The sequence below is a fragment of the Theropithecus gelada genome, chromosome 13, assembly GCF_003255815.1.
Source record: "Theropithecus gelada isolate Dixy chromosome 13, Tgel_1.0, whole genome shotgun sequence".
Classification (NCBI taxonomy): Eukaryota; Metazoa; Chordata; class Mammalia; order Primates; family Cercopithecidae; genus Theropithecus; species Theropithecus gelada.
In genome coordinates this window covers 15,797,285-15,811,840 of record NC_037681.1, presented here as the reverse complement: position 1 = coordinate 15,811,840, position 14,556 = coordinate 15,797,285, and the positions used below count along the sequence as shown (strand labels likewise).

Here is a 14,556-nt window from a genome sequence, read left to right as displayed (position 1 = left end):
CAAGACAGAGAAAGAAGAGGCCCCAAGCTCTCTTAGCCAACCAAATCTCTCGTGAACTGAGCAACAACTTACTCACCACCAGGGATGGCACTAAGCCAGCAATCCCCAAACTTTTTGGCACCAGAGACCGATTTTGTGGAAAACAATGTTTCCACAGACCATGGGGGATGGTTTCGGGATGAAACTGTTCCATCTCAGATCCTCCTCAGGCATTGGTTAGATTCCCATAAGAAGCACTAGACCCAGATGCCTCGCATGCACAGTTCACAATAGGGGGTCACACTCCTATGAGAGTCTAATGCCATCATTGATACGACAGGAGGCAGAGCTCAGGCAGGAATGTGCGCCTGCCTGCCGCTCACCTCCTCCCAGGCGGCCCAGTTCCTAACAAGCCACAAATTGGTACCAAATTGGTACTGATCTGCAGCCCGTGGGTTGGGGACCTATGCACTAAGCCATTCGTGAGGGATCTGCCCCCATGACCCAAACACTTCCCACCAGGCCTACCTCCGATGCTGGAGGTCACATTTCAACATGAGATCCAGAGGGGACGAAGTACCCAAATCGTATCAGTAGGCTTCAGATATTCAGTAAACTATGCTATCAACAGATGTGCTGTCATGCAGGCTCTGCTGTTCCACTTATAAAGCACAGGCAGAATACATTTACCATAGTTCTCAAGGGCCCCAGGATTTTCAGAATGGTCCATGAGCACTGGCTTCAGCTTGAAGTCACCAGGCACGTTAGCCCCTATCAAGAGGAGCTGTGAAGCCAGGCACTAACTTTTCCTCTCCAGCTATAAAATTCCTAGATAGCATCGTCTTCCAGCAGAAGGCTCTTCCCTCTACATTGTTTTGAAATCGGTTGTCGGTTGTGTAGCATGGCCCACCTTCATCAGTGAGCTCTGCTAGATCTTCCGGATATTTTAACTCACTGCGGCTTCTCCATCAGTACTTGCTGCTTCACCGTGTACTTTTGTTACGGAGACGGCTGCTTTCCTTAAACCTGACAAACCAACATCTGCTAGCTTCAAACTTTTCTTCTGCAGCTTCCTCACATCTCTCAACCTTCACAGAATGTAAGAAAGTCAGGGCTCTTGCATAGATTAGGCTTTGGCTAAAAGGGATGTTGTGGCTTGTTTGATCGTCTATACAGACCACAAAAACTTTCTCCATAGAAGCACTAACTCTGTTTTGCTTTCTTATCATTCACATGTTCACTGCAGTAGCAGTTCCGATTTCTTTCAAGAACTTTACCTTTGCATTTACGACTTTAACTGTTTGGCCCAAGAGGCCTAGCTTTCAGCCTGTCTCAATTTTTATATGCCTTTCTCATTAAGCTTCATCATTTCTAGCTTTTGATATAAAGTGAAAGACGTGCAACATTTTCTTTCACTTGAGCACTAGAGGCCATTGGAGAGTGATTAATTACTCTAATTTCAGTTTTTTTTGTTTTTGTTTTTTTGTTTTTTTTGAGACGGAGTTTCGCTCTTGTTGCCCAAGCTGGAGTGCAATGGCGCCATCTCAGTTCACTGCAACCTCCGCCTCCCGGGTTCAAGCGATTCTCCTGCCTCAGCCTCCCGAGTAGCTGGGATTACAGGCGTGTGCCACCAGGCGCGGCTACTTTTGTATTTTTAGTAGAGACAAGGTTTCTCCATGATGGTCAGGCTAGTCTCGAACTCCTGACCTTAGGCGATCTGCCCACCTCAGCCTCCCAAAGCGCTGAGATTACAGGCATGAGCCACTGCGCCCAGCTTCATTTCAGTACTTTTGTGTCTCAGGAAATAGGGATGCCCAAGAAGAGGGTAGGCCAGTGGGTGGAGCAGTCAGAACACACATTTATCAATTAAGTTCATCATCTTATATGGTTCATGGCACCCCAAAACAATTACAATAGTAACAACAAAGATCACTGATAACAGATCACCATTAACGGACGTAATAATAATGAGAAGTCTGAACGACTGAAAATATTACCAAACTGTGACAGAGATACAAAGTGAACACATGCTGTTGGGAAAATGGTGCTAACAGACTTCCTCAGTTCAGGGTTACTACAAACCTTCAATCTGTAAAACATGCAGTATCTTCCAAGTACACTAAAGTGAAACACAATAAAAGGAAGTAACCTATAGTTAAATGTTTTCTAACACCATATAGAGCTGCAAAACCTTAAGATCTCATTCAACCATTCTTAACAGCAATATTGGTATTATTTACATATAGTGTGTGTGTACATATACTAGATACACAAACGATTATGTGAACATTGTTAGAAATCAAGATTTTCAGTATAAGAGAAGAGAAAAACAAATACAAAATCAAAGTTAAGTTATAGCTATGTAGTTTTACAATTGAACTGGAAAAGTAAATATGAACTCATTATTTATTTCTCTTTATCATCACACATACTTTCTATGTTCACACTTACTTGAAAAGCCTTAGAGGCAATGACAACCCAGTAACAATGAAGAAATAACTCAAGAAGGACAAAACTTCAATTCTCATGCATGTACACAGTGAGGTTTCTGCAGGTTTCCTTACACTCTCCTCCCTACTTTGAAACATGTTTGAAAATCTTCACAACAAAAAAAAAAGAAAGATGAAAAACAAACCTTTCTAAGAAAAAAAAAAAAGGAAGAAATATGGATAACTAACTATTACCAATGAGGAAAATATAATCAGAAGTGAAAATGCGGGGCCAGAAAAGAGGGCAGAAGTACTCCCTGAATTTCCTTATTATTTTTTTGATCAGGATCACTCCCAGCCCCAGGCAATTCAGATATACAAGGCTCTAGCATATGTCACAGAAGTCAGAGAAAGGCAACCCTGAAGTGGGCCCCCAGTGACCTCACAGAATGGGAGAGACCAGAGTAGGCAGGCAGGCACACCCACTGGGGTCAGACCAGCAAACTGGCCGAGGAGGAGGGCTCCAGGCAGCACAGTGGTGCCTCCGTGTTCATTCCCTATGATTTTTTTTTTTAAATCATTAAAGAATCATTTAATAAAAAGTCATTTGCCAGAGTCATCTCCTTTTGAAACCCACAGCCTCAGTCAATGTCTCTTCATCTACTAAAAATGAAAGGGATTAAACTAGACAGACGCCTGCTAAGATCCTCTCCAGACGGTTTCCTTGTTAATCGAGTCCTGCTTTATGCAGAAGTTAGCAACCGGTTCTGTAACCTATAAGATACTAGAGAAAAGTCTGATTCCAGGCTTAAAAATCAGTTTTTTGTTTTGGGGAGTTTATTCATCTATTTATTTAAAGACACAGTCTCATCTGTCACTCAGGCTGGAATGCCATCATAGCTCACTGCTGCCTTGAACTCCCAGGCCTGAGCTATCTTCCTGCCTTGGCCTCTTGAGTAGTTAGGACTACAGGTGCACTCCACCACGCCCGGCTAATTTTTTTTTTTTTTTTTTCTGTAGAAACAGGGTCTTGCTATGCCACCCAGGTTGGTCTGAAACTCTTGGCCTCAAGTGATCCTCCCACCTCAGCCTCCCAAAGTGCTGGAATTAAAGGCATTTGAGTCACTGGGTCCAGTCTGTTTTTTTTTTTTAGTTTTTTTGAGATGGAGTCTCGCTCTGTCACCCAGGCCGGACTGCAGTGGTACAATCTCGGCTCACTGCAAGCTCAGCCTCCTGGGTTCACGCCATTCTCCTGCCTCAGCCTCCCAACTAGCTGGGACTACAGGCGCCCACCACCTCGCCTGGCTAATTTTTTTTATTTTTAGTAGAGATGAGGTTTCACTGTGTTAGCTAGGATGGTCTCGATCTCCTGACCTCGTGATCCACCTGCCTTGGCCTCCCAAAGTGCTGGTATTACAGGCGTAAGCCACTGTGCCCAGCCCCAACCAGGTCCAGTCTTAAAAATAGTTTTTAACATCATTTTTAATGTCAGCATTTACTAGATCTACAAGTTAGACTCGGCATGTCCCTGCTTTTTAAATAACTATAAAGAACAACCCTAAGGGAAGAATGCCTTGGGTGAGTGTAATTATTTAAGCATAAGCAAAATGACTTTATTTAAAACAGTAAGAGCCTGGTGACAGTAACTCCATAACAGAAAACAAATGTGAGCCGCAGCACCCCGAGCGTGACCAAAAACAAGTGTGACAACTCGCACCGCCTGACCTCAGGGCAGGGACCCAGAGAAAAGCACTGTCTTCCCTCCCACTAGGTTGCTTCCAGGACTTTCCTTGAAGCACCCAGGGAGTTCTGTTCTTAAAAAAAAAAAAGATGGGGTTGGCACTTCCTTCCGTACCCTGGTACAAAGTTCACAGAGATGCTAATCTGATCCACCCTGGAACATTTCCTCCCTCAATAAAATTCTCTCTCCAAAGACAAAGCAAACAGTGATGCCGACTGCAAGAAAACCAAGATGCCAGCCATGGTCAAGGGCAGGGATAAGAGAGTGTGCGTCAGAAAGAACGCCCTGAAAGAACATTCTGTCAGGGCCAGCACCTGATACACCCGCGGTGTCGCCGATGCCTGAAGCAGCCCTGGCAAGTCCCTGAACTCCCTGTGGCTTGCTCCTTCCCTCTTCAGAGTCAAAGCACCAATATAATGTTGAGAGGAACAAATGAAGAAAGTATGGGAAAGGAAAGGATTGTTTAAACTGGAAAGCCCAATTATTATTATTATTTATTTTTTTTGAGACAGGGTCTTGCTCTGTTGCCCAGGCTGAAGTGCAGCAGCGTAATCCCAGTTCACTGCAGTCTCAACTTTCCAGGCCCTGTCCCATCTCAGCCTCCTGGGTAGCTGGGACCACAGGAGCACTAACAGGTCCAGCTAGTTTCTTCAATTTTTTTGTAGAAACGGGGTCTCGCTATGTTGCCCAGGCTGGTCTTGAACTCCCGGCCCGAAACAACCCTCCCACCTCAGCCTCCCAAACTACTGGGATTACAGGAGCAAGCCACTGTGTCCAGCTATTCTCCATTTTTTAAAACATATGCCACATTTTGATTTATGAAAATATCACAAATTGCTTTAACGATCTTTAACATTTCAAAAGGATGTTTTTTCCATTTTCCAAATCTAAACTATTAAGTAAGCTTTTTCAAACTACACACATACTCCCTCCCAAGATGTGGCAGTGCCCCTGCCCACCAGGTAAGCTCCTGCTCTGCTGGAACCCTTGCCCCCCACGATGCCCAGGTAAGGTGGTCTCCTGACCCTCCCCCGCTACAATGTGGCACTTTCCTTCTTTTCTGTTTTCCTGCTCCCCATTTCACTCAAGACCATGGGACAGACCTTACTGGCTACGTAAAAACCTTGCACTTAAGCTACCAAAAACAGAGCCAACAAACTACTGGAGCAGCCCAGAGTCCAAACTCGGATCTGCAAAGCCGTGAGTGTTATTAAAAGGCCATTTGTACAAAGGTCTGACGAGTTTCTCATGAAAGGCAACCCTGAAGTGGGCCCCCTGGGACCCGCCCCATGGTCTCAGGAGGACCCCCACCCTGGCCGCCTCAAAGCAAGGCAATCAGGAAGTCCTCTTCCAGTAACCAGAGGAGACAGTCCACCTCGTGCCTCAATTAATCTACAGGAAAAGGAGTCCAATTATTGCATAATCAATTCAATTCTTAGAATGATCTAGGCAGGTAATTCAAAGTCCTGCAGTTCTTGCCTGTGTTTTCTTTTTGCTTCCTGAAAACTGGGCAAGAACAATGCACTCAATGCACAGGGTCATGGTAAAGAATAAAATGTGTGGCCTGCGTGATGGCTCATGCCTGTAATCCCAGCACTTTGGGAGGCCAGGGCAGGTGTATCACTTGAGGTCAGAAGTCCGAGACCAGTCTGACGAACATGATAAAACCCTGTCTCTACTAAAAATATAAAAATTAGCCCGGTGTGGTGGCAGGCGCCTATAACCCCAGCTACTCAGGAGGCTGAGGCAGGAGAATCGCTCAAGCCCAGGAGGCGGAGGTTGCTGTTAACCAGTAACACACCATTGCACTTCAGCCCGGGCAACAGAGACTCTGTCCCAAAAAAAAAAAAAAAAATGTATGTGTGAATAATGCAGTTGGTAACCTTGGGAACTACCTACCAAAAAGAACACAAGACATCGACATCTCACGTCAGAACATGAGAGGTAACTTTCAGCCTCCAACAGCCTGGACTTTTCAAGCACAGGACAGAGCCATGACTAAGACCATCGGACACACAGAAATGGCAACGAAGTCTCCTTGTTCATCCAGGGACCCAGAGGGCTCTGCACAAGATAGGCATCAATTCAGCCAAAAACCGGCCCTCCCCCAGGCTGGGCACCCGGGCCCTCCCAGCACTCCTGGCTCCCCATGACCTGACTAGGAATTAGCTCCTAGGATTCTGCTCTCCTGGTTCCACACAACACGTCCTTGTTTCTACTTACCCCAATCATTTGAGAGAGCTGACTTCTAAAAGAAAGCCGATTTACAATGGAATATTATTCAGCTGTAAAAAGGAAGGACTTTCTGACACCTGCTGCAACAGGCGGGACCCGTGAAGGCAGGATGCTGACTGTGATGAGTGGTCACCAAAGGACCAACACTGCTCGAGCCCACCAACAGGAGGTGCCCGAGTAGGCAAATTCCTACAGACAGAACGTGGATCCCATCCGGGCTGCCTGGGACTTGGGGAGAGCAGAGTGAGGAGTGAGTGTTTAACGGGTAGAGTTTCAGTTTGGGAAAATGAAAGAAGTTCTGGAGACGGACGGTGGTGACCGTTGTACCATCCCGCGAATGTCCTTCACACCACCAAACTGAACGCTTAAAAAATGGTTAAGATGGTCGATTTTGTTATATATATTTTACAACAACACAAACATTTGTTTTTTAAAGAAATTAAGAAAATCCCTGTTTTTCAGATTCTTCCGTTGCATGTGGGTGGTGAGCAGGCCCATGCCTTGCCCGGAATATCCCCGGCCTGGCTCCGCAGAAAGTGCCCAAGGAGTCTCACCTGTCACTGCATGCCTTACCTTCACTCTCTTTATATACGGAAGGCTTAACTGCTGAGACTCCTCTCCTTCTCTCCCATACTTCCCCGCTTATTCACCCACTCATGGTTTACTGAGCATTCATGACATGTCAAGCTCTGTCCTAGGCATCAGAAGGTCCCAAGTATGACTCTCGGAGAACCTTTACTTCCATGAAGGAAAAGGCAGACAAAAATCAAGTCAGAGGAGAGCTGGTGATGAGTGCCGGGATGGAGGACGAAGGTGACAGGCAGTCGGGGAGGTGACGTCTCAGCTCTCATCCGAATCACACTGCCCACAACCTCCCAAACAACTCACAACCACTCCCTCCTAGGATGTCTCTGCCCACTGAAGCCGGTGATCTTTACAAAGCCTTGGGATTCCCTGGTCCATGTTAAGTTAAAAATAAGAGCAATTCATCTCTCTTTCCAACCACAGTCAGCCACAGGTAGCTTCTGCCAAATAATAATGTAGTTCACCCATGAAGGTATCTACCTATCTCTGCTTAGAAAAAAAGGAAAAAAACTTATCCCCAAAGGCCCTCCCTATGTCTCCCCATCCTGCTCTGCAAGCAGCCAAACTCAAGTGAAGATATAAATCATTCGTGCAGGCCACTCTTCCTGTTCCCACCCGTGTCCTGGGGCCACCCAGGCCCTTCCTACAGTTTTTGCTTGTGCTTTATCTGAGACTTGTAGCCCTGGGCAGGGGCCTTGGCTCAATGCTCAAGACACAATAAAATATTAACTATGGTGAGTCAATAACACAGTGCAAGATGCCCAAGGAACTCCCAGAAGAGGCCTAAGGATCTAAATTGATACCGCAGGTCCATGACAGAAATACACTCAACAATTCTCTCTTCCTTAACCCAAGGAAAGTGCACTGAAAGAACAAATTCTTACTCAGGAGATGTTCTGTGGGCAAGATGGCAGCAGAAAGTGATGCATCTGCAGACCTGGCCCGGGTCAGGCCTGAGACAGAAATTGTGCCCAGTGGGAACTAAAGGAAGCCGATCTCAGCTCAACAGAAAGAGGTTCTAGGAGTTAACCTGCTCAGGACTCCCGCACTGCTGGAAGGGGAGGACCCAGGGAAGCTGGCACAAACATCATGGCAGGCAATCTGGCAATAAACACCGAACGCATTAGGAACAGATATCTTGCCACGCACGATGGCTCACACCTGTAATCCCAGCACTTTGGGAGACAGAAGTGGGAGGATCACCTGAGGTCAGAAGTTCAAGGCCAGCCTCGCCAACATGGTGAAAACCCGTCTCCATTAAAAATTTAAAAATTTGCCAGGCATGGTGGTGCATGCGCCTGTAATCCTAGCTACTCAGGAGGCTGAGGCAGGAGAATCGCTTAAACCCTGGAGGTGGAGGTCGCAGTGAGCCGAGATCGCATGACTGCACCCCAGCCTGGGTGACAAAGTAAGACTGTCCCAAAAATAAGAAACACACATCCCTTCCGTGCAGCCACTCCTCAGGATGTGCTCCGCAAGGGCGCTTTCCTCTCAGGTCTCCCTAGCCCTCTGCCCACCTGGCACCTGTCATTCATGTTGCTATCTGCCTTCCCCCAGGTCCTGAAAAGTTGGGTGCAGGGAGACTGCCCCTCACACACTCGGTGAAGAATCCCCGACATCAAGCGTGTGTCTGGTACACGGCAGGCAACAAACATTTCAAATAAATGGACTTTAGGGACTGTGAAGTGTCCTGAAAAAAGTGGACGTGAATGGGTATTCGCTATTAAACTATAATAGTTTAAATGCTTTTAAACTATTAAAAAATCAGGGCCAATTAAGTATCCAATAAAGGATTGGATGAGTAAATTGAGCTACAGCCACAGAGTTGAATGCTGTGTGGCCATTAAGAATGTGGTATGGCTGTGGTTACAAAGGGCATGGATTCAGGAACAGAGCAGAAATGTGGGCAACTCCCCACCCTGACAACTCCCTAGAAGCCAACCTAGCAGGGAGAAAATACTCATATCAAAAGCTCCAAATCTGCAAGAAATGTGAAAAAGAGGATCCTACTCCCTCACCCACCATGTCTCGTCTAGCAAGATGCCAGTCCTCCTTGCCCTGTTCCCATAACACGAGTTAAAGTCACACTACGTTAGTGCCAATATAGTGTCTGGGATAACAATGCCCAAGCATGAGCAAGACGAGGAGAAACAGCGCTGCAAACAAGCAAACACTCGACTGCAAAAGAAAATGAACAGATGAGAATAGAAGGTTCCAAAGAAGAGATTCTATGCAAGACGAGAATGGAACACTCAAGGAAGAAAAGAAAATTCTCACGAGTGCTTCATGCTCCCAAACAACTGAAGAACACGGGTTCAATAAAACAAGCACTCATAGATGAGCTAATGGATAACAGGTTAAAAGGATGTTGGGAACCTAACAAAATGAAACGAGGATCAAAACAACTTGACCACAGGCCAGGCGTGGTGGCTCGCGCCTGTAATCCCAGCACTTTGGGAGGCCGAGGCAGGCGAATCACAAGGTCAGGAAATCCAGACCATCCTGGCTAACATAGTGAAATCCCGTCTCTACTAAAAATACAAAAAATCAGCTGGGCATGGTGGCATATGCTTGTAATTCCAGCTACTTGGGAGACTGAGGCAGGAGAATCACTTGAACCCAGGAGGTGGAAGTTGCAGTGAGCTGAGATCACAGCATTGCACTCTAGCCTGGGCAACAAGAGCGAGACTCTGTCTCCAAAAAAAAAAAAAAAAGAAAAAGGGCCGGGCGCGGTGGCTGAAGCCTGTAATCCCAGCACTTTGGGAGGCCGAGACGGGCGGATCACAAGGTCAGGAGATTGAGACCATCCTGGCTAACATGGTGAAACCCCGTCTCTACTAAAAATACAAAAAACTAGCCGGGCGAGGTGGCGGACGCCTGTAGTCCCAGCTACTCGGGAGGCTGAGGCAGGAGAATGGCGTAAACCCAGGAGGCGGAGCTTGCAGTGAGCTGAGATCCGGCCACTGCACTCCAGCCTGGGCGACAGAGCGAAACTCCGTCTCAAAAAAAAAAAAAAAAAAAAAAAAAAGATTCCAGATTGGGAAATCCATACCTGAGTAAAAGCATTAAATCAATGTATAAGTGAGAACTGAGCTAAACAATAAAGTAAGATTACATGACAGAATGGAAAGTACAATGTAAAACTAATAATAAAACTTTTAAATGAGAGATTGGGAAAGCAGGGAGGATAATAAGAATGCTGGCACCCTCGACTCAGAGGGTGGGGAGCCAGTGAACACTATCAGACTTAAAACATTGTTTTTCAAAAGCCACAATTCTAACCTTTTAATGCTTTCAAAAATCTCTTCCCTTAACCTTACTTGAACCTTTTAGAAAATAATCTCTCTTGCACTAAAGAAACATTTATTTGAAGTTTAACATATCTTTGGTTTCATTGCAGTTTACTTCCTTTTATTGAAATCAAGTAAATGTAGTACTTTTGTTATAAAAACAGTGACACATGAGTTGCATTTTTATAAAAGTCCTTCTGTCCGTCTTCTCCACTATCCCTGTGTGTCTAAATGTCTCAGAAAGTTATCTGGGCTGATGTTCACCTCATGAAACTAGAGGTTACTTTGGGTGGCTGGGATTTGAGGAGATAGATACCTTTTTTGTATTTTTCAGTTAGCTGATTTCTTTGACACACTTTTTTTTTTTTTTTTTTTCTTTTGAGACAGAGTCTCACTCTGTCGCCCAGGCTGGAGTGCACTGGCATAATCTCGGCTCACTGCTACCTCCCCCTCCCGGGTTCAAGCAATTCTCCTGCCTCAGCCTCCCAAGTAGCTGGGATTATAGGCACCCATCAACATGCCTGGCTAATTTTTGTATTTTTAGTAGAGATGGGGCTTCACCATCTTGGCCAGGCTGGTCTTGAACTCCTGATCTCATGATCTACCCGCCTGTGCCTCACAAAGTGTTGGAATTACAGGTGTGAGCCACCGCACCCAGCCTCTTTTTTTAAGAAACGGGCTCTCCCTCTATCACCCAGGCTGGAGTGCAGTGGCACCATCATAGCTCACTGTGGCCTCGAACTCTTGGGTTCAAGCAATCCTCAGCCTTCCTAGTAATTGAGACTACAGGGACACGCCACCAGGCCCAGCTAATTTTTAAATTTTTTGCAAAGATGCACGTCTCATTTTGTCGCCCAGGCTGGTCTTGAACTCCTGGCTTCCAGCGATCCTCCTTCCTTGGCCTCCCAGCCACCATTCCCAGTCTGATTTCTTTCTACCGAGCATGCATCATCTTTGTCATTTTATGCATATACAGAACGATCAGTCTTAATTAAAACACAAAACGAACTGGGGAAAAAAAAATGCCAAGATGTTAACAGTGATTAGCATTGGATCCATGGGATATGAATGTGAATTCTCTTCACACTTTCTTGTACTTTCGAGGAAAAAGAATTCCAATGTTGGTCAGGCGTGGTGGCTCATGCCTGTAATCCCAGCAACTCTGGAAGGCCAAGGCAGGCTGATCACTGAAGATCAGGAGTTCAAGACCACCATCCTGGCCAACATAGTGAGACTCCATCTCAATAAAATAAAATTTAATTTTTTTTTTTAATTTAAATGTTGCTAGAGAACATGTAGAGGTGATTTTGAAAGTTTAAGTAACTAATAAGGTGCTATGAGAAGATACAAAACTAAAAAACCACACCACGTATATATGCAGAAAGAAGATGAGCTATGGATAAAGGGTTGCAGGTGATTATTTTTTCCTTCTTTCTTATCTACTTTTTCAATTCTGGAAGATGAGCATTTATTACTTTTGGTTTTTTTTTAAAAAAAAAAAAAGACATTTTGGTTTTGTTTTTTAATAAAAGGGTCTTCTCAAGTGATGACTCCTGGCCCAAGAGGAACCTGAGTGGTTAGATAGAGCACCAGGTAATGCCTGTGATAGGAACAGAAACCCCAGAGGGAGATGAGCAGGTGGTTTCCACCGTCTCTCAGCCCCCAGCTGTCCAGTGACTCATTCTCTCAGTGCAAAGGTGGAACATGGAGTCATGAGTGCCCTAGGTCAGACACAGCCCTCAGAATGTGCCCACACCATCACAATAGAAGACTACCCTGAGTCAGACACAGCCCTCAGAATGTGCCCACACCATCACAATGTGTGTATGCATTTAGGAGCACATGTGTTAAGTCAGAAACAAGATTAAGAAGAAAATGGCTCGATTCGTTATCAACAATATATGAGCACCAAGAAACACACCAATCGAAAGCCTGGCATGCCCAAGCTATGCTGCCCAAGATTACAGCCTTTATGTGCTTTTGATGGTTTAAAAAAAAAAAAAAAAAAAAGATGGGAGGGCAAAGCAAAGGTTGAGAGGGAGGGGTGGAAAGGAGAGGGGAGGAGAAGAAGGGGAGAGGAAGGAAGAGGAGGGCAAGGGAGAGGAGGGAAGGGGAAGGAAGGGGAGTGGAGGGGAGGGGAGTTAAGTTCCTGAAAGCAGATGAGGGAGTTATCCAAAGGTGTTACCTTCAAGCTTCACCGACATGCAGATACTCAGCATGCTTACACCTTAAGGTTTGGAACATTCCAACTGGAACAAAACTCACCAGTGGCTATGGCCCAGTAAACGTCTGATCCATTCAGTAACTCACCACATGCTATGGGAGAGTAAACCTGGGAGCCGGGAACTTGAAGCAGAATTCGAAATGGAGCGACTCGTGCATTGGAATCCAACACTGCATCCAGAGCGCCGACCAGGCGACCTTCAAAAGAGAAGAAAGTGCACCCGTGAGCACGGAGCTGGCAGCTCCTTGTGTGCAAGGCATGTGGTCGCTGTCTGGACTCCATGCTGGGGTGGCAGAGACAGTTTCACGTCCAGTTCTTCGACTCGCCTCACAAAGCCTGAGCTCCATGGAGCCAAGGGCTCTGTCTGCATCTGCAGCAGGACCTGCCCCTGACAGGCACTCAGCACTCCTTTGCTGAATCAATGAAGAAGTGAACGAAGGGCCCCAAACCAGTCACCCAGCCTAGCTAAGGCGCTTTGACCCAGCACATAAATAAGCAGGGGCTCTGGACTCAGACTGCCTGATGTAAACCCTGGCTCCACCACTTTCAATCTGTGGGGCCTTAGCAAATCACTTAACTTGTCTGTGCCCTGGATTCCTTGTTGAAATAAAATAAGCACGGTCTACCTACTTCGTAAGGTAACTGGGATAATTAAATGAGTTAAAGTATCCAATAGTCAAAGTGCTTAAACTATTACAAGCCCATAAAAAGTACTCTATGTCACCCAGTATTATTATTTTATCATCATTATCCTCCTCTCCAATATGGCAGAATAATCCCTGCCTGCTCCAGGGTACTGTGGGATGTAAAGAAGAAAACCGGTTGGGAATGGTGGCTCACACCTGTAATCCCAGCACTTTGGGAGGCCAAGGCAGGAGGATCACCTGAGGTCAGGAGTTCTAGACCAGCCTGGCCAACGTGGTGAAACCCTATCTCTACCAAAAATACAAAAAATTAGATGGGCGTGGTGGCAGGCACTTGTAATCCCAGCTACTAAGGAGGCTGAGGCAAGAGAATTGCTTGATCCCAGGAGGTGGAGGTTGCAGCAAGCTGAGATCACACCATTGCACTCCAGCCTGGACAACAACAGCGAAACTCCAACTCAAAAAAAAAGAAAAGAAAAGAAAACCCATCAAAGTCTTTTATAGACCATAAAGCATGAAATGTGAGTGCAGGATTAGCATTTTGCTGTAATGAGTGGCATCAGAAATCAATGTCAGGCAAAAAACAACAACAACAAAACAAACAAAAAAGGCATCCCAAGCTGGGTGCAGTGGCTCATGCCTGTACTCCCAGCACTTTGAGAGGCCGAGGCAGATGGATCACTTCAGCCCAGGAGCTTAAGACCAGCCTGGGCAATACAGTGAGATCTCATCTCTACCAAAAATTAAAGAACTAGCTGGGCATGGTGGCGAGTGCCCGTATTCCCAGCTACTCAGGAGGCTGAGGCGGGAGGATAGCTTCAGCTTAGGGAGTTCGAGGCTGCAGTGAGCAGTGATGATGCCAGTGCGCCCTACCCTGGGAGACAGAGCAGGATCTTGGTTTTTAAAAAAAAAAAAAAAAAAGGCATCCTGATCCTCAATTGCCTGGGAATCTAGATGGCTAAGATGGCTGAGAAGATTAGGTCCTCAATTTACTTTACACATTACCCTTAACTAATAGGCCCTGAATAAGGGCCACAGCTGCATGAGCAATTACTATGTCTATTTTTATATAGTTTAACAACTTCAAGTGTAAAGAAAAACTGAATCACTGGGGGCAAGTTACTTACCTAACACCCCGTCATATATTTAGTACAAACACAGCATCCTCCTATATAACCACAGCACAACCATCAAATTCAGAACATTAATATTGATATGGCCCCGCCATCTAATCATAAGACCCATTCACATGTTGCCAAATGTCCCAATAACGTCCTTTTGCTACAATGGATTCAGTTCAGAATCACATTCAGTTGTCAAGTCTCTTTGGACTACGTGGATCTGGAGAAGTCTTTCACTGACTCTCATGACCTTGACACTTTTGAAGCTTTATAGGCCAGTTTTTTTTTTTTTTTTTTTTTTTTTTTTG

General features: G+C 45.6%; 1 protein-coding gene across 2 annotated transcripts in view; it reads right to left on the bottom strand.

Annotated features, from left to right (window-relative positions):
- TBC1D8 (TBC1 domain family member 8) overlaps positions 1-14,556 on the bottom strand; it is a 128,913-nt gene that overhangs the window by 62,949 nt on the left and 51,408 nt on the right. The window contains exon 2 of one of the 2 annotated variants that reach the window (XM_025354428.1): positions 12,570-12,680. In XM_025354428.1, coding sequence (XP_025210213.1) covers positions 12,570-12,680 — 111 coding nt within the window. Of the gene's footprint in view, positions 1-12,524; positions 12,681-14,556 lie in introns of both variants that reach the window. The other variant, XM_025354427.1, reaches the window with a different exon arrangement.